This window comes from Camelus dromedarius, chromosome 4 (genome assembly GCF_036321535.1).
Source record: "Camelus dromedarius isolate mCamDro1 chromosome 4, mCamDro1.pat, whole genome shotgun sequence".
Lineage (NCBI taxonomy): Eukaryota > Metazoa > Chordata > Mammalia > Artiodactyla > Camelidae > Camelus > Camelus dromedarius.
The window spans coordinates 47412404-47438201 of NC_087439.1; the positions used below are offsets into that span (position 1 = coordinate 47412404).

Sequence of the window (25798 nt, forward strand, 5' to 3'; positions counted from 1 at the left end):
ATGCAAATCAGCCTGCTAACCCCGGGGCAATACGAACCATTTTCGCGCCATTCGCTCGGGACCGTGCAGCTACGTAAAGAGAGTGGTCCTGGAGCCCCCAAAGCGCCAATCTCCAGGCGGGCTGTAGAGACTGCAAGGCTTATCACTGGAATTCAGGGTATTCCGGGGGGGTCCACTTTTTTCCTGGCGCCTGGCGGGCCTCGAGGGCGGGAAGGTCCTCACCGCAGCTGGCAGGACCTGCGTTCAGACGCGGGAAAGCCGGCCGCGCCCCGCCCCTTGGGCCAGGGCTCTGTGCGCCCCGCCCGCCGGCCCGCGCGGCTCGGGCTGCGGCTCCTGTGCTGTGGGACGGCGGCGCGCGCGGCTGCTCGCCTCTCCCCGCTCCGAGCGCCGGCGGCCAGCATGGACGCTCGCCGCGTGCGGGTGAGGCTGGGCGGGCGAAGCGGCGGGGCGGGGGCGGTGGGTACTGGGCGCGGGCCGACCCCCTCCAACTCCGCCGGCGGAGTGCCCTAATCAACTGGATGCCGTCCTGGGCGGCGCCCGTTTATGCGAGCCCCAGATTTTGTGCTCTTGGAGGTAATTCGGGTTGAGGGACTGTCCCCGCCGGGCGTGTGCACCGGAGGCTTTTGAGAGGGTTGCAGGATGGTTGGCAGACGGGGGAGCCCCAGGCCACGTGCGCCCGAGATGCACGTGCGCTGGGGCAGCCAGGAGCTGCCCAGTCCCTCATTGTGTCCGCTGGCCGAGCCCTGTCTGGGGGGCGCGGAGGGGAGCGCCGCCCTGCAGCCTCCCGGCCCTTTTCTGCGCTCAGCCCCGGGCGGGTGGGTGTCTCGCCGCCTCTCCAACCGCGCGCACTGGGGGGGTCCTTGGGCTCGCTACCCGCCCGCTTTTGCTCCAGCAACGCCGGCAGGCGCTTCTAACCTCAGAGCGTCGGTGGGTTGGAGTTTAAAGGTCTTGAAAATCTGTCTCTTTAGAACTTGGGTTGCGCACACTTAAGGGAACATCTCTATCCCAGGCGGTGATTAAGGGCAGTGGAAGGACCTGGTATTCTGAACGGTTCGCCGATCGTTAGCTGGTTTCCCACTCCCCTCCCCACCCCCCATCTCACTCGCAGCAGCAGGACGTTACCCTGAATGGAACGTTACTTTTTGCTCCAACGGAAACCGGAGTGTAGGGTCGGCCACAGGAGAGGTTAGAGGATGGGGGTTGGGTGAAAAGGAAGAGAGTGACATGCTTAAAATAAATACCAGGGGTAAGGGACCCACGTGGGGAGGCAGGGGTTCTCCAGGGGTGGGTGAGAGAGGGCGCGATGAGGGCGTGGTTTCAGAGACAAATCTCCTCCCGAATGGACTTGGGCATGGGCTTTCGGGATGAGGAAAGCCGTTTGTAATTTGGACTTGGAATCTGACGGTGCCTGACTTGAATAATCACTTTCACCTCTCTGAGCCTCAGTTTCCCCATTTGTTAAGTGGAAATAACGATAGCACCTTTGTTGTAAGGAATTAAACATAATGTGAAAGCATGCTTAGTGCCTGGCACAAAAAAACACCCAGTAAATTTTATTAGTTATTACCTACTTGCCAAAGAAGTTCCATCTCAGACATGACCATTTGCCTTGCTTCTTTCTCTGTCTTTTCCTCCAAACGTATATACATTTGCCTGGTAACTACCTCTTGGCATGTGCTAACGTTTTTGTTAAAGCCCAGCGATTATTTCCCTGAGAGCTTCCACTAGAATGCCTCACTTGAGGCTGTCCGGGTCCTCTGACTGCTGGCAGGTAGATTGATGAGTAAATGGTGATAACTCCTGGAGTGCTGCGAGGAGTGGTGCTGTTTGAGGAGATTGCAGAACCCCCCACCCCCGGCCCTGTGATCGTGGTCAATCTATTTCACCTCCCTGGAGCCTTTTACTTCCTTACCTGGAAAATGGGGAGTAACTCTACCTGTTACCACGTTTTCCTGCCTCTCTAAAAGGACAAAAGACAGAAACTTCCAAAGATGATTGAATGGAGTCTATTTAGGAGCACTGGGTGATTGGATCCCATCAACATGAAAATAATTTTATTTGCAAGAGACTGCAGTACATAATGTTAGGTGGAGAAGGAAGGACAAGAATGTTCTGGGGGAGGGTATAGCTCAGTGGTAGAGTGCGTGCATAGCATGCATAAGGTCCTGGGTTCACAACCCCAGTATCACCATTTAATTTTTTTTTCTGACTTAAAAAAAGAATGTTCTGTTCACCCGATACCTCACATCTTGGCGTTATTTTGTGGGACCCATAGTAGAGCTTGCCTTCTCAAAAGTTTTCAGTGTAAGGAGTCACTTATGTTATTCCATGGCCATATTTCAGAAAATAAAAATATAGGAACTATAATACATTTAACATTTAAGAAATCTCATTAAATGTTAAGAAATGGTAGAAAACTGCTGTCTTTTTTATATGCGGTAAATACCAATTGTATACTCGGATGAGCAGTGTCAGGCTGGTCAGTGTTTATGAATGAAGGAAGCATTTTCATATCTATAGGCAATTTGTGCATTGTGAAAGGACTTCTAAAAACTTAAGACTTGTGTAGCAAGGGGACTGCAGAAAGAGCTGACTGTCACGCCAGCCTAACAGAGCACAAAAGTTGGATAAAGCATTCTACCTGGGTTTGGATGACTACTTGACCTTTAACTTGGCTCCTTGTCCATTTGTTCACTGGGTCGATATATTTGATTTGTAAGGACTTGTGCTGAAATCACCATACCCCTCCTGATTGGCACAACGCCTGTTTGAAAACCTGTCATCTTGAAGTAGAGGTGCTGCCCAGTTTTCATAATTTGGGAAATTAGCATCACAGTACATAGCCCAAAGCTGCCACAGAAAGACCTCATTAGCTTGGTTTTGGCTGAGGGAGAGAAATCACTCTACCATTTTGTATTTTTGAAATTTCCTTTTAAAAGTACAGTCTAGTTTTGTTTTTTTCCTTTTTAAGGGCAGATTTTAGGGGTTTAGCTTTTAACTCCTTAGGCGCTCAATGTAATGCTAAGATCTCGGGAGCTCTTAAGGCGCGTAAAAGGGTAGCTTTATAGATATTTGAATAAACTGATGTCATTATAATATTCCTTCAAAGGGATCTCTTGAGGATTTTACCTGGTTTTGAAAATTTTTCTGTAGCAATGCAAACCCTCCTTTTTCTGTATAAGGTATAAAAAATGGACGTATCTCCTGTGCCGTTTGAACCTACTAAACTCAAAAACGATGTCTTTCCTTAGATACTGCAGGAAGCATCCCACTTAGTAGTGTTGCCTTTTCCATTTGCAGCAAAAGGACCGCAGAGTAAAGAACTTCAAGAAATTCAGATATATGAAGTTGATTTCCATGGAAACCTCGTCATCCTCTGATGACAGTTGTGACAGCTTTGCTTCTGATAATTTTGCAAACACAGTAAGTGCTGCCTGAGAATAAACAGAATGGAGTCTGCAGTGCTCAAAATGCCCCAAATGCTTTGTGCGTGATTAAAACTGCTTGCTTTTTGCCTACATTTCTATACAGCCGTTATGAAAATACAGTATGCACTGTAATTTCACTTCACTTTTTGCTGTGGTTCTAGGTAGTAATTGTTGGAGGTAGATTAGCTACTTATTCTATCCTTTTGAAATGTCGCCTAACCTAACGTGCCTGATGATTTGCCATAACAACTCAGAAATCATTTGTAAACCTCTGAACCGTTTTTCTTCATAACAAAAGCTATTCTCTTGTAGTGCACTTGTAAATGTGATTTGCTCTCTGCACGGTTTATGGAAAATTGGTTCTTGAAAACGGAAAAAAATGCACAACCACATTTATTTATTTATTTTACAGAAACCTAAATTCAGGTCAGATATCAGTGAAGAACTGGCAAATGTTTTTTATGAGGACTCTGATAATGAATCTTTCTGCGGCTTTTCAGAAAGTGAGGTGCAAGATGTGTTAGACCATTGTGGATTTTTACAGAAACCAAGGCCAGATGTCACTAACGAACTGGCCAGTATTTTTCATGCCGACTCTGATGATGAATCATTTTGCGGTTTCTCAGAGAGTGAGATACAAGATGGAATGGTGAGTTTGAGAGTTTCACCAATATCAAGAAATAAGGTACATTTAGAGGCATGACATACTTGCTTTAAAAGAAAGTGTTGGTTTTTTTTTTTCCCCTTAAGATTTTCATTTTAGTCATGCAGGGGGATTTTGTTGATTTTTTAAAAAGTCTTAATAGTATTTTCCCCATGTCTAAAAGCAGTTTTTATGTAGTTCTGCTTGTAAAGCTTGAACATTTTTGTAGACCCTGAAAATCTTGGAAACTGGTTAGATAAAATAGGCCAACCTGCAGATTTCTGTTGCCACAGAAATCCAGCCTAATCAGAGGAAGCACACATGTCCTCAAGATGAGCTCCGTTCACATTTAAGTTCAAGTGCCCAGCCTAGGGCCTGACGTAGAGTAGGCCTTTGGTAAATGTTGGTTCCCATAGTGGATCTGTGTCTGTATCTGGAAGGCCTGTGATAAACTCGAGTGCAGGAGCTTGAGTGCAGATAATGACAGTTAGGGCCCTGCCTGCTTCCACTTTTGCTCCTTCGTTGGCTTTTCCTGTGCATGCTGTCTGATCTTTAGCTTCTGTCCTGCTCAGGACACTGCTGCCGCTGACGCACCTCCCATTGTCCGCGAGCATGCTGTTTACTTCTGCACACGTTTTCCTCTTAGCCAGACTTTCTCGACAAAAGAAACTTGATCTGCAGTCAGGTGCATGCTCTTACAGCTCACTGTGGTCTGACACGGGTCCACACTGCCTGGGACCACACTTGAGTGGCACTGACATAAGTGAGAACGCCTGGCCAGGGAGTGTTTAACACTGTCTAACCTCATCGTAATGTAAAGTTTCCTCTAAGAGGTGATGTTGGTCTCAGTCGGTGCTTATTAGAGTTACTGGCTCGGGCTGGTCTGTAAATCTGGCTGTGACCCTAACATTATAACCTGAATCGTTTCTGGGTGATGTTTCAGTTCTTTGTAGATGCTGTTGTTGTGATTGATAAAATGCGGTCAGTTAAAAGGCTTAGGAACTCATAAAAGTTTCTTTTATATTCTCTCAATCCATGCACACTAAAAGTACACGAAGAGTCCTAAAAATTGGTGGGGATTTAAGAAAGTTTTGAATGTTTAAAAAATGGGTCTTCCATTTCTGGGACTTTATGAGTGATATTTTTTCTTTTCCCTCCCATTTTTTGTTTGTTTTCAATCATTACTATACTCAATTTTAGAATATTTTTATCACCCCAAACAGAAACCCTGTACCCACTAACAGTGTATGTTTTCCCAACACCCTCAGTCCCTGGCAACCACCAATCTATTTTTTATCATAGATTTGCCTATTCTGGGCATTTCATATGAATGGAATCTTACATCATGTGGTCTTTTGTGACTGGCTTTTTTGACTTGGCATAATAATTTCAAGATTCTTCCATGTGCTCGTACTTCCTACCTTTTTATGGCTGAGTAATATTCCATTGTGTGAACATTCCACATTTTATTAATCCATTCATCAGTTGATGGATGTTTGGGTTGTTTGTACCTTTTGGCTATTATGAATGATGCTGCCATGAGTATTCATGTACCAGTTTTTGTGTGGACATATACTCTTATGTATATAGGTAGGAGTAGAATTTGAGTCATATACATATGTTTAACCTTTTGAGGAACTGCCAGACAGTTTTCCAAAGTGGCTGCACCCTTTTATACTCCTGCCAGAGTGTATGAGGGTTCCAGTGTATGTTCCAGAGTGTATGCGGGTTCCTCATCCTTGCCAGACTTGTTGATTTGGTTCCTCGAGTGGGTATGAAGTGATACCTTGTGATTCTGTTTTGCATTTCCCCAATGGCTAACTTTAATACATTTTTGATGACGGATTTTGGTATCACTTTCGGAATCTGAAATTTTTATTTTAGGCATAAAAAAGTAGATTACAGAGTGTGGTAGTCAAATTCACAGAGACAAAGTAGAATGGTGGTTGTGGGGGGTTGAGAGAGAGATAAATGGGGAGTAATTGTTTAACGTGTATAGAGTTTCAGTTTGTGAAGAAGAGAAAGTTCCGGAGATGGATGGTGGTGATGGTTGCAGAACAATGTGAATGTATTTAATACCATTGAACTGTGCACTTAAAAATGGTAGATTTTATGTTACGTATATTTTACTACAGTTTTTTTAAAAGAGTAAGATTATTGAGACATCTTTAATATAGTTTAATAATGCCATAAGAAATCGTGTTTGTGAGAGAACACCTATTTGTCCCTGTGGGAATTCTTTTAAAATACATATAGATCTATGTTTAAGGAAATGAAAAAAGGAGCTGGGATTTTCGCTTTTAGACAAATGGCTCAGAACCGCTGGCCTAGGGACTGTGAAGATGGCTTATAACAAGGTGTCCCAGGTGGGCTCCCCGACTTAAATGCCATTCAGGTTGTTGTATTTATTTGTAGCTCCTGATTTTGTTAGCCAGAGCTGTCAGTTAAGCTTGACAATTAAAATGTTCAATGAGAATGTACTTGCTGCAAGTGTCTTTTGTTGAGAAGGGATTTTGTAGTCACACTGGTGCAACCTGTGCGACAATCAACAAGTCATTAATGCCGGACTTGTTCTGACTGACTAGAGGCTGCAGGCAGACGGCACGGGCTGTAGGACCCGCAGTCAGCGCAGACTCTCCGGACCGCTCCGCGTGGCCATGAAGTTTCCAACTCGAAGCACTAGGGGGGCAGCCAACAAAAGGGCAGCGGCCCCTGAACCGTCAGAGAATTCGGTGACCGATTCCAATTCTGATTCAGAAGATGAAAATGGCATGAATTTTTTGGAGAAAAGGGCTTTAAATATAAAGCAAAACAAAGCAATGGTAGGTATCTGACTTTGAGTGGATTAGAACTAACCATTCCCAGCTTTTCTCTAAGCCCCTTTTTCCTCATATCTGTGTCCTAAGAATTATTTTTCACTGTAGCTCTGAAGTCTTCTTAATGTATGCTTTAAAATGTGTTTCTTTCCCTAAACCAACTTTTCTTTTTTCTCAATCTGTTAGAGGCTTGGTAAATGTATAGGGGAAATCAGAAACTCTCTGAGATGTACTGCTGTGGTTTCCAGAATTTGCTTGTTTTCAGCACTTATTCTAAACCAATAATTTCTGTTTAATTTCTTCCCTTTGTAGCTTGCAAAACTAATGTCAGAATTAGAAAGCTTCCCTGGTTCCTTTCCTGGAAGGCGTTCCCTGCCAGGCCCCAGTCCAGTAAGTGCACATCCTTGTTTGTATAGTGTTTTGGGCAGGTCTAGGGGAGATGTGTCATGTCCAATTTCATTATTTTGTGTGGTCTTACAGACAGACTTAAGAGGACATAGAGGAAACCTTCTGACAGATCTCTGAGACCTCTTCCTTGCATCCCTAGTGGGGATTGGTCCCCCGTGCCCTGTGGGGCTCAAACGCCTTCTGATTGGTTCTCTCCTTCCCACCCAAGTAAACTACGTTCCTCAAGGGTAGGGAATAAAGATCGAAAATTATTTTTCTTGTGTCCTCCAGCATAGGCACATTACTCCTCCATGGTGATTGATGTTTTTAAAATCTGAGAATGAGAAAAAAGAAAGAAAAAAACAGTTTCTTAACCAAGTCATATACTAATAACATGACTATATTCTGAGGGACTGAGCTGGTACAGCTTGGGAATTTGGTGTGTCTGCTGTGGTATGAAAGAAAAGACTTCTTTCCCCACCTCTCCCTGAGGAAAAAGGAAAGAAGCCAGCAAGGAGATGAACAAAGAAAATCACATATCCATTTCTCTCTTATGCATTATAGACAATGAGTGTGTTTTTTGGAACATGGGATATGTTCTTACATCTTTATTAAGTAAAAGAATAAACAGATCATCTCTCACTTGAGAGACATCAGGCTTGGTGTTAACAAAAGCAAAATGACAATGGCTGTATCGTTTCTGGGCTCATTTTCCATATATTACAGAAGGGAGGGGCTCATTTCTGGGCTCATTTTCCATATATTACAGAAGGGAGGAAGACAATTAGAAAGTGCAGCACCCCTTTTACTTAAAGGAAAACCTGCTGAAGGAGAAGTTGCCACTTCTCATTCTAGAATAAATGGGGCCATCCTCTGTGAGTTTTTTGGCGGGTGGTGGGGTGGGTAGGTAATTAGGTTTATTTATTTATTTTTGGAGGAGGTACTGGGGATTGAACCCAGGACCTTGTGCATGCTCGGAATGTGCTCTGCCACTTGAGCTATCCTCTGCTTTGTCCAGCGTCCAAAGACACCACGGAGGCGAACATTCCCAGGTGTTGCATGCAGGAGAAACCCTGAGCGGAGAGCTCGTCCTCTCACCAGGTCAAGGTCCCGGGTCCTTCGGTCCCTTGGCGCCCTACCCATGGAGGAGGAGGAGGAAGAGGAGGAGGAGGATAAGTACATGTTGGTGAGAAAGAGGAAGCCCATGGATGGCTACATGAACGTGAGTTCTCCCTTTCTGTGCTGGCTCTTCTGTGGGCGCAGGACCCCTCAGCACCCAGTGAACCATAGTAAACGCTCAAACCGCTCAGAGTTGTTAATGTCGCATCACCTTTTTTCGATGGTTCTTGGTAGCAGGCGACAGAATCAAAAGTTCTCTTTGGCTTTTCTTAAATGTAGGAGTCGTTTCCTTGATGTCTCGTGATCCTTAGTAACCTTATGACTTGCCCCTTCTGTAAGCTCTAAGAACAATTTCCAGGTTGAATTTTCTGTGAAAAGTTACAAAGCAAGTATCTGAGATTCAGAGCTGGGGCGAGCCCGTAAGAACATGCTGTGCCCTGGTTCTCGTCATGCAGGAAGATGACATGCCCCGAAGTCGTCGCCCCGGATCCATGAGCCTTCCCCACATCATTCGCCCGGTGGAGGAAATCACGGAGGAAGAGTTGGAAAACATCTGCAGCAGCTCTCGAGACAAGATCTATAACCGGTCACTGGTGAGTGGCTCTGCAGGGTGTCTGCAGATGGACACCTCTGTGAGGGAGATGTTTTGCTAATATGCTAACGGTCTTAACATATGGGATATGCCCCTATGTGGTTTTTTTTTTTTTTTTTTGTATATAGGAAGAGACAGTTCTGTAACATCCTTGCGATTTAACCCTCTTAGCAAATTTGCAGTAGTAATATTTGCTTAGTAAGTCTTCAGTAGCATTAAATCTTTTCTCTTAATTTAGAAATTGGAGACGGTATAGCTCAATTGGTAAAGTGCATGCTTAGCATACACAGGGCCCTGGGTTCAAGCCCCCAGTTCCTCTAAAAATAAATAAACAAACCTGATTACCTCCCTCCCCCAAATAAATTAAATAAATTTCAAAAATTAAAAAAAAAAAAGAAATGGACTCATTCAACATACTTTTGGGGGGGATTAAGTTTATTTATTTATTTATTTATTTTTAAATGGAGGCACTGGGGATTGAACCCAGGACCCCTTGCGTGCTAAGCACGTGCTCTACCACTGAGCTATACCCTCCACCCCAGCAAATACATCTATTAATGTGTACCTACATAGATGGCGATGGGGATATGGTGGTGTGCTAAAGATAAAAAGGACTTGGGCACAGTTTTTTTGCATAGTAAGATCTTTTCTTTTCATATTTTTATAACAGCAGCTATTGTGTATGGCAACTGAATGAAATCATGCTTGAGATACTTTTCCTGCCCTGGCAAATACCTGTGTACATAGATGTGAAATAGGATTCAAGGAGAAAATGTCAGACTCTCCCCACAAAGAAGGACATTCTTCAAAATATGCCATTTTCCTCTACAAATGCAGTGTTTTTGCTTTTCTTCTTATTTGCAGGGATCGACTTGTCATCAGTGCCGCCAAAAAACTATTGATACCAAGACAAACTGCAGAAACCCAGAGTGCTGGGGCGTTCGAGGCCAGTTCTGTGGTCCCTGCCTCCGGAACCGTTACGGTGAAGAAGTCCGGGATGCTCTGCTAGACCCAGTAGGTGGCTTCAGGGGGTAGTCCTGTGAGCTGGAAGGTCAGCCCGGAGCTGACAGGGCCAGAAAGAGATGGAGTCCTTAGTGTTGTGGGGCATTCATTCCCGGGAAGGCAGGTGAATTCATAGTGTTGGTGCTGCATGGATGTGAGTCCTTGCTGAGTACGCGGTTCCCGGCTGTCCAGGGGCAAGTCACTTCTTCATTTATCCCTGCTGATTGCTGTGTAACTTTCTCTGCGGGATTTCCTAAGGGAACGTGAGGCATGGCTAATGAATATTAATTGTATTAAGATAGAAGTGCAATGGATGATCTCCACCTTAGAGGTTAAACAGGAGTGGATCAGTAAGGGGGTGTTAGGTTTGGTTTAACGGTGCCTTTTTTACGCTTCTCCTTCAGAACTGGCACTGCCCACCGTGTCGCAGGATCTGCAATTGTAGCTTCTGTCGGCAGCGAGACGGGCGGTGTGCGACCGGGGTGCTCGTGTACTTAGCTAAGTACCATGGCTTTGGGAACGTCCATGCATACTTGAAAAGGTAGGGCTGGATTTTCTCCCTTCCACACTCAAATGTTACATTCATTCATTTTTGTATCTTAATAAAAAGATAGTAGAAGTCAGGGATTGGGTGCTGGTATAGACTGGAAAGGGGCCCATCGGGAGTCTGGGAGCATTGGAAACACACCTTCATCCGGGTGATGATGACCTTCCTGGGTACATGTGTGTAGAGGTTCAAGTGTACACTTACGATGTGTGCACTTGAGCATAACATTTTTAAAAGAGTGAATTGAGCTCTCAAGATAATTAAAATTTTTTTTAATTGATGAATGGTTGATTATTATAATGTGTTAGTTTCTGGTGTACAGCAGAGTGATTCTGTTATACATATATAAATATGTTCTTTTTCATATTCTTTTCCATTATGGCTTATTATAAGATACACTATAGTTCCCTGTGCTATACAGTATGTCCTTGTTGTTTGTCTATTACATATATAGTAGTTTTTATCTGCTAATCTCAAACTCCTAATTTATCCTCCTCCCTCTTTCTGCTTTGGTAACCGTAAGTTTGTTTTCTATTTCTGTGAGTCTGGTTGTTTTGTACATATGGTCATTTGTGTCATTTGTTTAGATTCCATATATACATGATATCATATGATGTTTGTCTTTCTCTGTCTGATTTACTTCACTTAGTACGACAATCTTCAGTTCCATCCATGTTGCTGCAAATGGCATTTTATTCTTTTTTATGGTTGAGTAGTATTCCATTGTGCATATATACTACATCTTCCTTATCCAATCACCTGTCAATGGACACTTAGGTTGCTTCCATGTCTTGGCTATTGTAAATAGTGCTGCTGTGAACGTTGGCATGCATGTATCATTTTGAATTGGAGTTTTTAGAAGAGAATTCTTTGGCTGAAAATCCTATCCTGACATGTTCCCTTTTCTCTTTCAGTCTAAAACAAGAGTTTGAAATGCAAGCATAATATTTGGAAGATCTGCTAGCTGCCTTCCAGTTCACAAATCTTCCTTGTTAAAGTTTTCAATTTTGTCATGTGATCAAAATCTGAGTTAAGAATTTTGATGATCAATCTGTCTTACAGGCAAATCAGGTTAATCTCATTAGACATGAGTGCATGTCTGGGCATCGCAGAGGTATAGTGTGGGCTGTACTCTGCCCTCCTGCAGTTTCCCTTTGCTTCTTTCCCCACCTCTCACCCCATGCCATCCCCCTCTTATTTCCAGTGGTTCTCTTCCATCATTTAGTTTCCGAGTTCTTTTAAATGACAATTTTATGAAAGCATGTTTGATTTAATTGGTGTTGAAATAGCCCTGGAATCCACCCATAAAACCAAGCACTTAAAAACACAGTAGTAGTGTTAAGTACATCTATCGAATTCCAGAGAATAACCGTCTAACTTGCTTACATGGAAACAGTAGGTCTGATTTAGTGTTCCTACTAGTTGACATTTTTGACAGAATCAAGACACAAAAGTCTTAAAACCATGTGGAAACATTAGGTGATCATTGGCGAGTGGAGCATATGACATTGGAGGCCTCTCCTGGTAATACTCTGTGTATGGTGCTTATTATACAGGTTGTCACTGCTGAGACTTAGTTGCTGCTGATTTGTTTCATCATGTGCATCTGGTCCACATGGTCATGACCCAAAGGTTCATGGGCAATACTACACTTGAAATCATTGTAGAAAAGCCATCCTGGGGAATTGGGATGGAGGCTTCAGGAACAGGCCTATTTGAATTCACAGAATAAAACTTCAGTGTAATTGTAGTTGCCAGGCTTATTTCTGTTCATAACATAAGGTATTTCAAATAAATTCTTGATTACGTTGCATGGAAAATTGATGCTTATACTCATCTACAAGTCTTTGCTCTTGCTTTCGTGAAGAAATTGTAAGCTAGGCACAGGGTTTGAAGCACTTTTATAACTCTGAGAAGTGCCTTTTTGGAGAAGGGTGACTTTCAACAGCTGGCTAATGTAACGTCTCTGCCAGTTTAGCTAATGGGCAGATTTCATGTGTCGTCTCTCCCTTCCCCTGTTTTGGCATAAATCAAATCGTTTGGTAGAAGTGGAATCTAAGTGTGTGTGTGTATTCATTTTGCTTTGCATGTGCAGCCAGTAGCTGTGCCCGTTCAGTATTTTGGTGCATAATTGGACCTTGAATCAATAACTGTAAATAGAGCTTTTGATCTGTTATGCTTTTATACAAAGTTTTTTATTTTAATAATAAAACATTGTGTTCTACCTTGTCTGCCTTTTTTTTTTAATCTTTGATACTGAATCTTACTGCACTGAATCCTAATTTTTTCCTCCTACTTAAACAAAAGACAATTTCTGCCTTTCCTAGAGTCAGTCTCCTTTTGGCTTCAGTTTCTGACGGTCGAGGGCCTGCTTTTTAGAACAGGGCCTCGCTTGGTGATAATGGCGAATAGCTGTGATCAGGATCAACTAAGACAGCTTCATCACCAGGTAGAAAATATAGGCTCATGAAGTTTTACAGTGTCGTTTCCTTTTCCTTGACCATTTGCCAACCCGAGAACCAACAGCGATTTCACAATACCTGGCTTGCTTTTATCACCCGTTCGGGTATTTGTTTACAGGCGTGCATGCTGTGCCTTGAGTCGGGTTCCAGGACTGAGAGAACCAAAAGATAAAGAAGGCCTGGTTCAAAAGCCTTCGTACCCAATTCTCACGACCTGGGTTTCTGTGCTATAGCCTGTGGGCCAGATCCTGCTGCAGCCTGTGTTTGAAAGGCACATGAATTCCGTACGACTTTTTTTTACATTTTTAGAGAGTTTTTTTTAAAAAAAAGAAAGCAGGTGATAAGATACAGTGTCCCACAAAGCCTGGAATGTTTACAATCTGGCACTTCACAGCAAGTTTGCTGACTCCTGCTCTGACTTTGCTAAGAAACCGTGTTTACCCACATGTATTCATCTGGGGAGAAGGCCAGGTTAATGAAGTTACATAGCCATAACTGTATCTAGTCTATCTAGCTCCAAAAAAAAAAATGGTTATTTCTTTTCATAAACTCTTAGAATCTTTTTTTTTTTTTTTAACTCTTAGACTCTTAACCCAAATTGTATCTCTTTGAAGGGATGCAACTGGGAAGCTTATGGTTTTGGAGTTAGTCAAAATTGGTCATTGTTTGGAACCTTTTTGGGGTTCCCCTTGTTTTATTTTATTTTATTTTTATTTTTTTAACCCATGTTTTAATACGAAGTGGAACTAATATGGTTTTCATTAAAAATACTGCTAGCAACAGTTGGTTGTGAAGCCTTATCCCCTGGAAGGATTTACAGTCTAGGGGAGGAACTAAGACAAAAACCTGAAAGTAGTGTTCTGTAGGAGTGAAGAGAGGAAAAGCAATTGGTGTTTTCTCATTAGCAGGCATCGCATAGCATTGATGGGCAGGTCTGCCTTCTCAGCCTTGACTGTGGGGGCCTCTACTTCCCCCTGCCCCCACCTCTGCAAAGCTCCATGCACCATCCTTAGAGTTGAGAGAACTTAAGTTTGGACAGCCAGACATGAAAAGTAGTTGAGGTATTCTTGCTTCAGGAACTGCCTTTATATTTGTCTCTCCAACCTGGGTTCCCCCAGGTAGAGATGGTATCCACCTTTACCTCCACCTACTGAGGGGTTGAGAAATGAAATAGAAACTATGATAGACTTAAGTGGTTTCATAGGAGGGGCAAAGGCAGTAGTTAAAAGGTGCTGCAGAAGAGGGTTGTGTTTTATTTTGCTTTTAGGAAAAAAAAGGAGGGAGCTCCTGATGGCTCAAGGTCAGGTAGAAAATTAAATTACTTGCACACCAGGGGAATGGTGGAAAGGTTCAGTGCTTTGGAGCGTGGCTGGAGAGGATTAGGCTTGGAGAGGAAAGTGATGGCAAGTCCTGAGGGAATAAAAGGCGAGTAAATGTGATTTTGTGTTAATGTAAAGTGCATATTTATTGAGCTCATGGATGAACTAAATCCAAAGAAGCTGAGAAAAACGTCTAACGCCACAGAGCTAAAGTGGCCAAGCTAGACTGGAGAATTCCAGGGAGAAGCTCTGTCTTTTTTTAAGGAAGTTGAACTCACCTGCCTTAGGAGTCAGAGAAGCAGAGGTGGGGATGGTTGACCAGGTTGTGTCGTGAGAACAAGGGCATCTTGGGGACAAGCCTGGCTGTGATGGCTTATGTGGAAAAGGGAGACAGGAGGGGCTAGGACTGTGGTTCAGTGGTTCCCGCCTTGGCCATGGGGATATGTTCCAAGACCCCCGTGGATGCTTGAAACTGCAGATAGTACCAAACCCTAGATACCTTACATTTTTCCTATACCAAACCTATGATAAAGTTTAATTTACAAATCAGGCACAGTTGGAGATTAGTAATACCTAAAAATATAATAGAACAACACTGTAAATAAAAGTTATGTGAATGTATGCACGCTCACTCTCAAAATGTCTTATACTGCACTCACTCTTCTCATGGTACTGAGATGATAAAATGCCCACTGATGACATGAGGTGAATGACGGAAGCATTGTGACGTAGGTGTATCTGAGTTGTTAACAATCCTTTGCTGCTATGAGTAATGCTATAGTTAATATTGTTTTGCCTAAATCTTTGGTTAAAATAGATAAATAGAAAATGCATTAACAGTTATAATGATGAAGAATGGTAGGGAGTTGAGAGTTTTGGAGAGTGGAGCTGGTCTGTAGATCTAAACTGCCCAGAGTTCTAGATGAACTTGAGTGTAGCCCAAGGGTGGGGAGAGAGGAGGTAAGCTACTTGACTAGACACCAAAATGGAAGGCATGGCTCCCTGTTGGTGAAGTCAACCTGTAGGACCGCAAATGTGCATAGCTGGCCAAATAGGATTGGGTTTTTTTTGCTTTTGTTTTTGTTTTTTGAGTATCTTTTTTGGTAGGAGGGAGGTAATTTCTTTATTTCTTTATTTTTAGAGGAGGTACTGAGGATTGAACCCAGGACCTGGTGCATGCTAAGCATGTGCTCTACCACTTGAGCTACACCCTCCCCCCGAAATAGGATTGTTTTATGTAATCCTGTGCCTTGAATTTAAGGTAGTTTGTTGGAAGTGTTTATTGTCAGGTGAGAGAACCTGCTGATATTGCAGGTTCTCAATCCAATATTGTAAATATTTACTAAAGGAGGGACAGGGACACTTGAGTTAGTTGAGTACCTCTTAGGTACCAGATGCAGTGCTCAGGACAAGTATGTACGTTAGCTTTTCATAGCAGGTGTGTTAGAGATGAGGAGACTCAACGATGTTAAGTCACTTGTGAAGATTCAAGACCCCACACCTGCCATCCTAGCCTGAGAAGAGAGCTTAGAACCAAGCACTGTTCTGAGGACTTCTGGTAGACCTGGCTACATATCTTGATCATAACACATATTACCAGCCACCCACAGTTGTTTGTTTCAGTTTTTCCCCTCATAATACTGAAGTCCTTGAGAGCAGGACCATCTTTGATCCAAATACCCTTATCATGTAATAGGTGCTCAACAAATGTTTATTACATATTTATCAAAAGATGAGTTGAGGGTCCTAGGCAGCAAAGTACCTGACATTTGGGTGGAGAGAACTAAAGTTATGGTGGAGGAGAAATAATAGGTAGATCCCAGTGTTGAACTGTTGGTTAATCCCAGCATTAACTCCTGTGAGGTGCAATCTTTCTTTGTGATATGATGCTTAACTTGCTATGAAGCTGCATTGGTCGTCCTCAAAAGTTAAGTATTTCTAATAACGTTATTTCTTTATGGGAAAATACAACTTCATCCTGCTAAGTTTAAAGAATACATCCATTGTACTGAGTGAAGAATTTGTATTATTGAGCTGTAAATGAACTACAAATTGAGCTACAAAACGATAATTTTAGGAATAGTAGCTGTAAGAGAGAAGAGACCCTCGCCCCTCCGCATTTACCCATCACTAACTTCAACAATGATCAACTCGTGGCCCATCCTGTTTCATCCATACTCCCTTGCTCCTCCCAGTCCACTGAATTATTCTGAAGAAAATCCTAGACATGTGATATTTATATACACAAGTATTTCTAAAAGATAATGACTTTAAAAAATAGATATCATTATTAAACTTACATAAAGTTAACAAGAGTTCCTTGATATAAAATATCCACTCTGTTCAAATTCTCACTATCCTACCCCTCACCTTATTTTTATACAATTGTTTTATTTGAATTCAGGACTCTAACTCTTATTCATTTATTTATTAAAAATCTTTTAATTATTAGGGTCCCTTCCCTTTTTTCTCCTTGCTGTTTATTTGTTGGAAAAAAACAGCCATTTTTCCTGAAGAGTTTCTCACATTTTACTAATTGCAACCCCATGGTGTCATTTAACATGTTCTCTGTCTTCTCTGTTAGATCCAGAAGCTTGATCTGACTCAAATGCAACAACAATACGTTGTAGTGTTGTGTACTGCCATCAGAAGACTCTTATTATCCTGTTTGCTCCCTTTTTGTAGTTAGTGGCCACCGATGAACATTTTCTGTAAATTCTCTCTTTCCCTCTTCATTAATCGACTGGAAATTCTTCCCCATATCAACAATTTAATTATACTAGGTAGAGTTTATACATAACAGGTGTATTAAGGACTTGATTTTTTTTTCCTTTTAAGAGTGAAAGTAGATTTATTCAGGGAGACGCACATTCCATAGAGTATGGGCCATCTCAGAAGGCAATAGAAGGCAAGGACTTGATTTTTTTTTTTAACTTGTTTTCAGAATAAAAAATTAGTTCTCTAGTATCTTCTAATGGTGACTACCAAGAGTTTTTTGTTGTTGTTTATTTAAGTATCATATGAACTCTTGGATTTTTCAAATATTTGATAAGTTTCAGTCCATAGCAGTTATTATTATTAATGCACAGTTTTGGCCCATTGGGAGACTTGTCATGTAGGCTCCCACTTCCTTCTGATATGACTGACCCCAGTGGTCTTTGATAATTTCCTTTGTTTTCTGCTAAGACAAAATATTCCAGGTTCACCTTATACATTTTCTGCCCCAAAACTGGAATCAACCATTTCTCCAGTGTTTTGTTTTCAAAACACACTTCTTTCTTTCATATTGATCTGTATATTATATATACACACAACTTATAAATGTGCTCATATGTAAGCAATTATATATTAGCATTTACTTTAGTTGTTTTATTTTGCTTTTGCTTTTAAAGACTTGTTTTAAAAATTAGATTTTAATTTTGCAATGATGTAAAACAGGTATTTCTAAAGTCAAGCTTGCAAAATAAGGTATTTCTAGTGGAGTCTAGATTTTATTCCTATCTTTCCTCTTGATCCTTCTCTCCCTCTATAGGTCAACATTTTAAAAAAATTTATGACTTGCACTTTGATTTTCAAAACTATAAGCAAATATATATATATATATATATTTGTGCTCCCCTTTTGCTTTCTCAGAGAAATGAGTGTATCCTAGTCACTACATACTTTTCTTTATCTTGCCTTTTTTACTTAATTATATATATGGGAGAGATAAATATAATTAATTTTATTATACAAAGAATTCTGAAAAATACTCACATATATGAACATGGAACTAAGCCTTAAAGTTTCAGAGAAAAAGATGTAGAGAATGGTTTTCTCTCCTATTTAAAACACCAAAAGGTCAGACTGTTCTGAGAACTTACGCTCAGATAGTCAAATCCTCTTTTTTTTTGCATGCTTAGTTAGCAGGCAAGCCATATCAGTAGGAACCAGTATTTCAGTGTTCTCTTATTTTTATTTGATTACACATTCTTTAATAAACTGGTCCTCAAGTTTGTCTTCTAAATTGAATAGCTTTAAATGTTTCTTACTTGTTGGAGACCATCCAGTATGGTTTAAAAAAAAAAAAAAGGAATAATCACCACTGGAGTTTGCCTGAATTTCCAAGAGCTGACCATTTTGAGTATCCTAGTGCTGGAGGAAGAAAAATATGTAAATAAAATTCCTTTATGCAAATGCTTCCTGCAACTCTCATTGCCAGTCGAGTTTTTGTAAATCATGATAAACAGGTGCTACTGAACTAAATGACTAAGTAAAATTATGGAGAGAGATTCTATTTATGTTATTTTTCAGTGTTGGGGAGGGAGAAAAGGATGATTAGGGCAGACACCAAGAACTCTATTAATTGATTTCAGCAAAGTGAGATGTGGGGTCCTTAGGAATTGGAGAGGGCTGCCCCTGGAAAGAACAAGGTTCTATTGCAACTTACTTTGTTTTGTCAGAAAACTGGGTTTTGGAAACAACCTAATATCAAGCTTGCTCTATCTTTGCCTAGTGTTTAGCTTTTTATTACTCTTTTTTAACTTAAAATAAAAGATTGAAGTAAAATCCACACAACATAAAATTTACCATTTTAACTTTAAAATGTACAATTCTGTGGCTTCCAGTACATTCACAATGTTGTGCAACCATTGCCACTATGTAACTCCAGAACATTTTCATCACCCCCAAAAGAAACTGGGTACTCACTACAGTCACTCCTCTTTTTCCTTTGCCTCCTCAACCCATAGGAACCCAACTGCTTTGTCTCATGGATATTTGGGAACATACAGCATGTGGCTTTTTGTGTCTGGCTTCTTTCATTTACCATGTTTTCAGGGTTCATCCTTGAAATAGTTTTTATAGCCAAATGATATTCCATTGTATGGATATACCATAACTTCTCCATTCATCAATTGATAGATAACTTTGATTGTATTCACTTTGGGCTATTTGAATAGTGCTGCTATGAATATACATTTACAAGGTTTTGTTTGAACACCTGACTTCAATTATTTGTGGTATACACCTAGAAGTGGAATTGCTGGGTCATATAATAACTCTTAATTGTTTGAGTAACTGCCAGACTATCTTTTCACTTGCTTGATTTGTACTCTTTAATGCACAAGAGTTTCCATTTTAATAGGATTCAATATCAATTATTTTCTTTTGTTGCTTGTGCTTTTGGTGTTATATCTAAGAATCCATTGCCAAATCCAGCATCATGAAGACTTATGCCGATGTTTTTCTTCTAAGAGTTATATGGTTTTAACTTTTTCATTTAGGTCTGATCCATTTTGAGTTAATTTTTCTATAGGGTGTGAGGTAAAGGTCCAACTTCATTCTGTTGCATTTGGATATCCAATTGTCCCAGCACCACTTGTTGAAAAGACTCTTTTTTTCCTCATTGGATGATCTTAGCACCCTTGTTGAAAATCAATTAACTATAGGTATATGGGTTTATTTCTGGACTCCCAATTTTATTCCATTGATTTTTATGTTTGTTATTATCCCAGGACCACACTGTTTTGATTACTGTAGTTTTGTAGTAAGTTGTGAAATTGGGCATGCAATCCCTCCAACTTTCTTCTTTTTCAAGAATATTTTGATTATTTGGGGTCCTTTGCAATTCCATATGAGTTTTAGAATCAGCTTATCCATTTCTGAAAAATTGGAAGTTGGAATTTTGATAAGAATTTCATTGAATCCGTAATTCAATATGGGAAGTATTGCCATGTTAACAAAATTAAGCCTTCCAACCCATGTACATGGGATGTCGTTCCATTTAGATATTGTTTAATTTCTTTCAACAATATTTTATAATTTGCATCTCCCTGGTTAAATTTGTTCCCAAGTATTTTATTCTTTTTGTTGCTGTTGTAATTGAAATTATTTTCTTAATTTCATTTTCAGATTGTTTATTGCTTACATTGAGAAATACAACTCACTTTTATGTATTGAAGTTACTATTATATTTAAGGGAACTGTTTTCTCACTTTTGCTAATTCTTTGGGATTAACAGTCACTCTCTGACCTTCAGTTTTTCTAAATGCTGAAGGACATTAAGACCCTCCTTAGTTTCATCCCTCTTGATATAAGGATTTCAACACTGTCTTGTTAGCAAGAAGTTTCTGCTCTTAAATTAACCATGGATAATACTTCATTTTAAAATGCTGACTAATATGTTGGGGAGGAGAAAAAAGAGATGTGGGGGAATAGCTTATATTCATTATATTTTAAAATTTAGTCTTATTTTATTTTTTGTTCAATATATTTTGATGGTTATAAAGTTTCTTTTGATTACTTATTGTATACAATTGGAATTTAATAATTTAAACCACCCATAATCCTGCCACTCACAGGTAACCATGGTTAAGAATTGGATTACTCATGAGTGCTGAATGTGGACATAAGATCATACTCATCATATAATTTTTACCCTTCCATTATCTTAATATCTAAATTATGTAATAATGATTTGCTGTTAGGAAACATCAATTTAAGTACACTTATAAAAATAACAAGTAACAGTAATTTCTTTATATTTATAGGATAGCCACTTTTGACATGTCCTTTTTGTTTTTAAATTAAAATAACACATGCATTTGGTTAAAACAATCAAATGTTCTGAGGGATTCATAATGAAAAGTAACAATGCCATTTCCCACTTCTCCAGAACCCTGGTCCTACTCTCTAGGGGCAACCACTTTTAATTCCAGTTTTTGTAACTTTTGAGGGCTAACCTCCATATCTTAAATGATATTTTTCCTGATACTTGATTTATCAAGTTTAGACCCTACCTGTTGACCTCCTGACCTATTTCCCCCACGTCCTCATCATCCCCCAAGGTCTGACCAGAATAAGCACACTGGCCCCAGATATTAGGAGCAGCTAGAATTTCCTAAGCGCTTACTGTGTACCAGGCACTCTGCTCTAAAGTTGCCATTTTAATCCTTACAACAACCAAATGAGTTCGTTTACATAATCCTAGTTTAAAGGTAAGGAAACAGAGGTTCCGAGAGGTAGAAACTTGTCCAAGTGTGGCATGTTGCATTTTCCAAAGTGTGGCCACGGCTATGTTTTGGTCCCACCTGTTCTTCCAGAACACTACCGTTCTCCCATTGCCTTGGAGTCTATTTCCTCACTCCTTGAACCCGGGCAAACCTTTGTGGCTGACTTGGTGAAGAGAATGCTGTGCAAAGATCGCTGCTGCATGACTTACAAGGCTGGGTTTAGGACGGTAGAACGCTTCTTACAGTGTCTCTCCCTGTGGATCCTTGCCCTCGGAACCAACCACCATGTCGTAAGGAAGCCCAGGCTCCATGAAGAAGCCACATGTATGTTATCTGGCTGATGGTGTCAACTTAGGGCCCAGCCAACACAACAGCTGGCAAAAGTCACCAGACATGTGAGAAAACAAGCCTTCAGATGATGCTGGATTCCAGCTGATGAGTCGCCCTCCTCCTTCTAGTCTTCCAACTGAGGCCCCAGACATTGTGGAACAGAGACAAATTGCCCCCGTTGTACCCTATTTAAATTCCTGTTCCACAGAACCCATGAATGTGACAAAGTGTTGTTTTATGCCCCTGAGCTTTGAGGTGATTTGATACACAGCAGTGGGTAACCAGAACATCAAGGCGCCATATACTTCTGGTAGCTGGCAGGCCTTGGCTCCGAGCCTAGCTGTCTACCTCCAGGATCTCTACTTTTTGCCACTGGGCTCCACGATCTGTGAAGACGACTGCATCCGTGTGCTAGGGCTGCCATAACAAAGCACCACAGACTGGGTGGTTTAAACAGAAATTATTTTCACATAATGTGAGAGGCTGAAAGTCCAAGATCAAGGTGTTGGCAGGGTTGCTCTTTTCCGAAGTCTTTCTCCTTGGCTTATGGATGCTGTCTTCGCATGGTCTTCACTTCATGCGTGCCTGTGTCCCTGTCTTCTAAGGACAGAGCCCACACATGACCTCAATTTACCTTAATTACCTCTCAAAAGGCCCTACCTCTAGTCCAGTACAGTTATATTCTGTGGTACTGGGGGTGAGAATGTCAACACGTGAGTTTTGGGGAGACACAGCTTAACCTGTAACAACCACCTACAGGGCGTGGAGCTCTGGCTGCTGTCTCACTAACCTTCTTGCCTTCATCTACTTACCTTCCAGGGCAGTGGTTTTAGACCCTGGCTGTACGTTAAGAGTCATCTGGTGACTTAAAAAAAAAAAAAAGCTATAGCCACACCTTACCCCCCACCAATTAAAACAGAATCTCTGGGGCCCAGCCTGGACATCAGCATGTTTTTAAAAGTCCTGTTGGGAACGGGGAGGGGGGTGATAGCTCAGGGGCAGAGTGCATGCTGAGCATGCGCGAGGTCCTGGGTTCAATCCCCAGTACCTCCATTAGAAAGTGAAATAAAATTAAGTTCCTGCATGAGCCTAATGTGCAGCCAGGGTTGAGAATGGTGGCAGAGGGGTCTGATGAGAGCAGTGAGCCAGGCAGGAGAAGCCGAAGTGAGGGGCACCTGGGGCAGCAAATTGCTGCTTTGGTTACAGGAAGAGAAATAAAAGTCACATACAATCCTAATGTTTGTTTCACAGTAGCTTAGGTATGAAGAGGATGGGGTATCCAGTGGAATAGAAAGCAGAAGATACAGGAAAGTATCCATCGCACTAGTTAATTACATGACATTAGAACCCCTTGCCCCCCAAAAAGGGCAGGAAAGCACAAAATATTCAGTGGCAGTGAAGTAACACAGATGAACAACTAGATTTTGGTGTGAGTTTCCCCAGTTAGAGCCTGATTTTCATGTTTTACTTGGGAAGTGTGTAACTGAGCAGAATTTATTAAAGCTATTTTATAAAATGCAAAAATCAGCTGCTGGCAATACTGCTCAGCCCAGGAGCTCGCTACCCACATGCCAGGAATCACAAGTTTGATCTCTGTTCACAAGCAGAAGTCCTCGCCGGGGCCACAAACACTCAGCAGACCTCTATTCCAGACAGATTTTTCTTTCCAACTCCCAGCCTTCCCCTTTGACTGTTTCTGGGGCTGCGTGTTGCTTGTGAATTGACACGAGGGATGTTGCCTATTCCTGAAGTCATTTATATTGGTATTAAGACAGTAAATTCTTTATGAAATAAAAATCAATAGTCACCGACATCCTGAGTAGTGAGGAAAATAATTGTTTATGGCACTCAGCTTAAGCTGTTCTGGTAATCACGTTGAAAAATACAATATTTATTCATTAGATCAAATTTAATGAGGCCTCCTGGCAGTAATTATAAAAATTACTGTAGCAGTAAATTACTAATGAGTTGTGATGTGCTTCCTACCTGTGAAGAAGGACTGGGGGTTGAAAAAGCCCGCTACCCAGATGAGGCTGCGAGGGAGGGAGCCCTGTAGGCCCCTCACCCAGGCAGGAGAGGAGCAGTGTACCCAGACCACAAAAGCAAACAAGAAAAAAAGACCAAGGACACGCAACCGGGGTGAGGGGTGGGGGGTGGATTCTTGCAGCCGTCAGAACGCGGTAAAGATTAGAGCGTTCTTTTCCCAAAGGTGAGCATCATCTCAGGGACGTGGAGTTGCCGGCGTGCTGGGGTCACGGAGGAGCACTAATCTGATTCCTGGGAAGGACGGAGCTTCTTATTAAGGCTAGGAAATGATTTCAGACACAGGCCGCCCGCCAAGTCTGGGGGCTCGACTCTGACTGCCGAGATGCGGGTCCTGCTCCGCGCTTTCAAAACCGGCCGCTGAGCCTGGCGCCTGCTCTAACGCAAACACGGTCGATGGTCTTGTTTTGTTTGTTTTGTTTTGTTTTGTTTTGTTTTTTACAAGCTCCTGGGGGTTTCTTCCTCCTCTGAAGGCTCAGAACTAACCAGAATTTTTGCTCTTCTATTTATAGGATGGAGCTAAGTTGTTTTCTTTCTTTCCTTTTTTTTTAAGGATGCAAGTAATTAATTATGATTGAAAGCCTATATATAAAAAAGCCAGAAAATATATTGATCTGAGGGCAGGCACAATTAAAAAAAAAATACAGTAGCTGAGTTAAATGGGAACATTAAACCTTGATGAGGTGTGGTTCGACACAGCTTTGTCCTGCAGTTTTCTGGATTAATGTATACGGTGGATATTAGCCCTGCCCCATAACAGGGCTACTATGTCAGGTCACAGTGGTAACCTTTGTTCCCCAGTCACAGAACCATGCCTGCCAAGGAGGGACCAGCCAAGCCAGATGAGGGCCTCCCACCTACCGGCGGCTGGAATCTGGTACCCAGTAGAAATGCCCGCTGAAGCCTCAGCACAGCATCCCCCCTCCCAAAGCAACGTCTCTCAAGATAGCGGGCAGGCTGTCGTCTGGAGTGACAGCTATCTATTCAGGTAGTGGCTGCTTTTGTCTTCTCACTTGTAACACCAAGAGGGTTTTTGTTTAACTTTGAGAAATTCTGACAGCATCTCAGAATGTCGTACACCAAGTGGGTTCAGCCCCTCCTCACATGGGGAGGATGCAATGACATTAGAGTGTACATTTTTTTTCTTTAAATTGCAGATGCCTTAAAATGAGATTGTCAGGTTTGTTGGCTTGTCATATGAAAGTATCAAGATTGTCACAGTGTATTATATCACTATAATATGATCATTGTACACGAAACTAATGAGTAATATTGTACTTACTCAATAGTGGTGGGACTGAGTCACATTACCATTAAAAATGGTGAGCAGCCTTGCATTTTACCAGAGAACCTAGGAAACATGGCTACGCTGCGGACATGAGGCTGGAATTTCATCACCCAGGGACAGTCAAGATGCCCTCTTTGCAGAGGGAGGAGTACTGGGGTCAAGACGAGGTGAGACCAGAGCAGAAGGGAGGCAGGGCTCCACAGGGAGACTGGGGAATCTTGCACGATACCACCACACCAGCGGCGCTGTTTCGGGGAGACTGAAGCACCCTATAGGTACTCAGAAGATGATTTCTGAAGGAAGGAATCAATGTCAATTGTGAGTCTTCTTCACAGTTAGAATCACATGTGGCTAAACTAGAAGCAATTTGAAGAGGAGTGTTATCTGCCTTGCTGAAGCCCTCCTTGGCCATTCATTCCTTCATCAAATGTTAATAAGCCCTCCCGCGTGCCTGGCACTAGGCACTGGGCACCCAGTGGTGCAGTCACCAGGCACGGACCTGCCTTGTGAGGCCCGCAGTGCAGACATTGAACAAGTACACATCCAGACTCACATGCAGGGTCTGTGTGGTGGAAGTGCTGGGGAGGGAGAGACCTCATTTATTGGAGGAAGTGATATTGGAGCTGAGAACTGAAAGGATGAGGCCTTAGGAGGGGAACGGTGATGGGAGAACATTTGAGGCACAGGAAGCAGCATTCCTGTGTGGGAAACTATGCAGATTCCGTGGGAACAGACGGCAGGTCAGAGGGATGGAGGGAAGAGGTGGGTGGCCCCAACAGGCACCGTGTGAAGAATGTGACCTCCGGGGTCACACAGACCTGAGTTTGAAT

General features: G+C 41.9%; 1 protein-coding gene across 4 annotated transcripts; it reads left to right on the top strand.

Annotated features, from left to right (window-relative positions):
* Positions 1-328: 328 nt before the first annotated feature.
* Positions 329-12758, top strand: CDCA7 (cell division cycle associated 7). 4 transcript variants are annotated; one of them, XM_031451676.2, is made up of 10 exons: positions 329-420; positions 3301-3423; positions 3841-4077; positions 6657-6893; positions 7200-7277; positions 8293-8496; positions 8849-8986; positions 9850-9999; positions 10392-10528; positions 11449-12758. In XM_031451676.2, exons 1-10 carry the CDS (start codon positions 400-402, stop codon positions 11477-11479), a joined length of 1356 nt encoding a protein of 451 aa, XP_031307536.1. In that variant the 5' UTR covers positions 329-399; the 3' UTR covers positions 11480-12758. The 4 variants fall into 4 exon arrangements, with proteins under 4 accessions (XP_031307536.1, XP_031307538.1, XP_031307535.1 ...); XM_031451675.2 differs by lacking the exon at positions 329-420 and adding an exon at positions 439-573; XM_031451678.2 differs by lacking the exon at positions 3841-4077.
* Positions 12759-25798: the final 13040 nt, after the last annotated feature.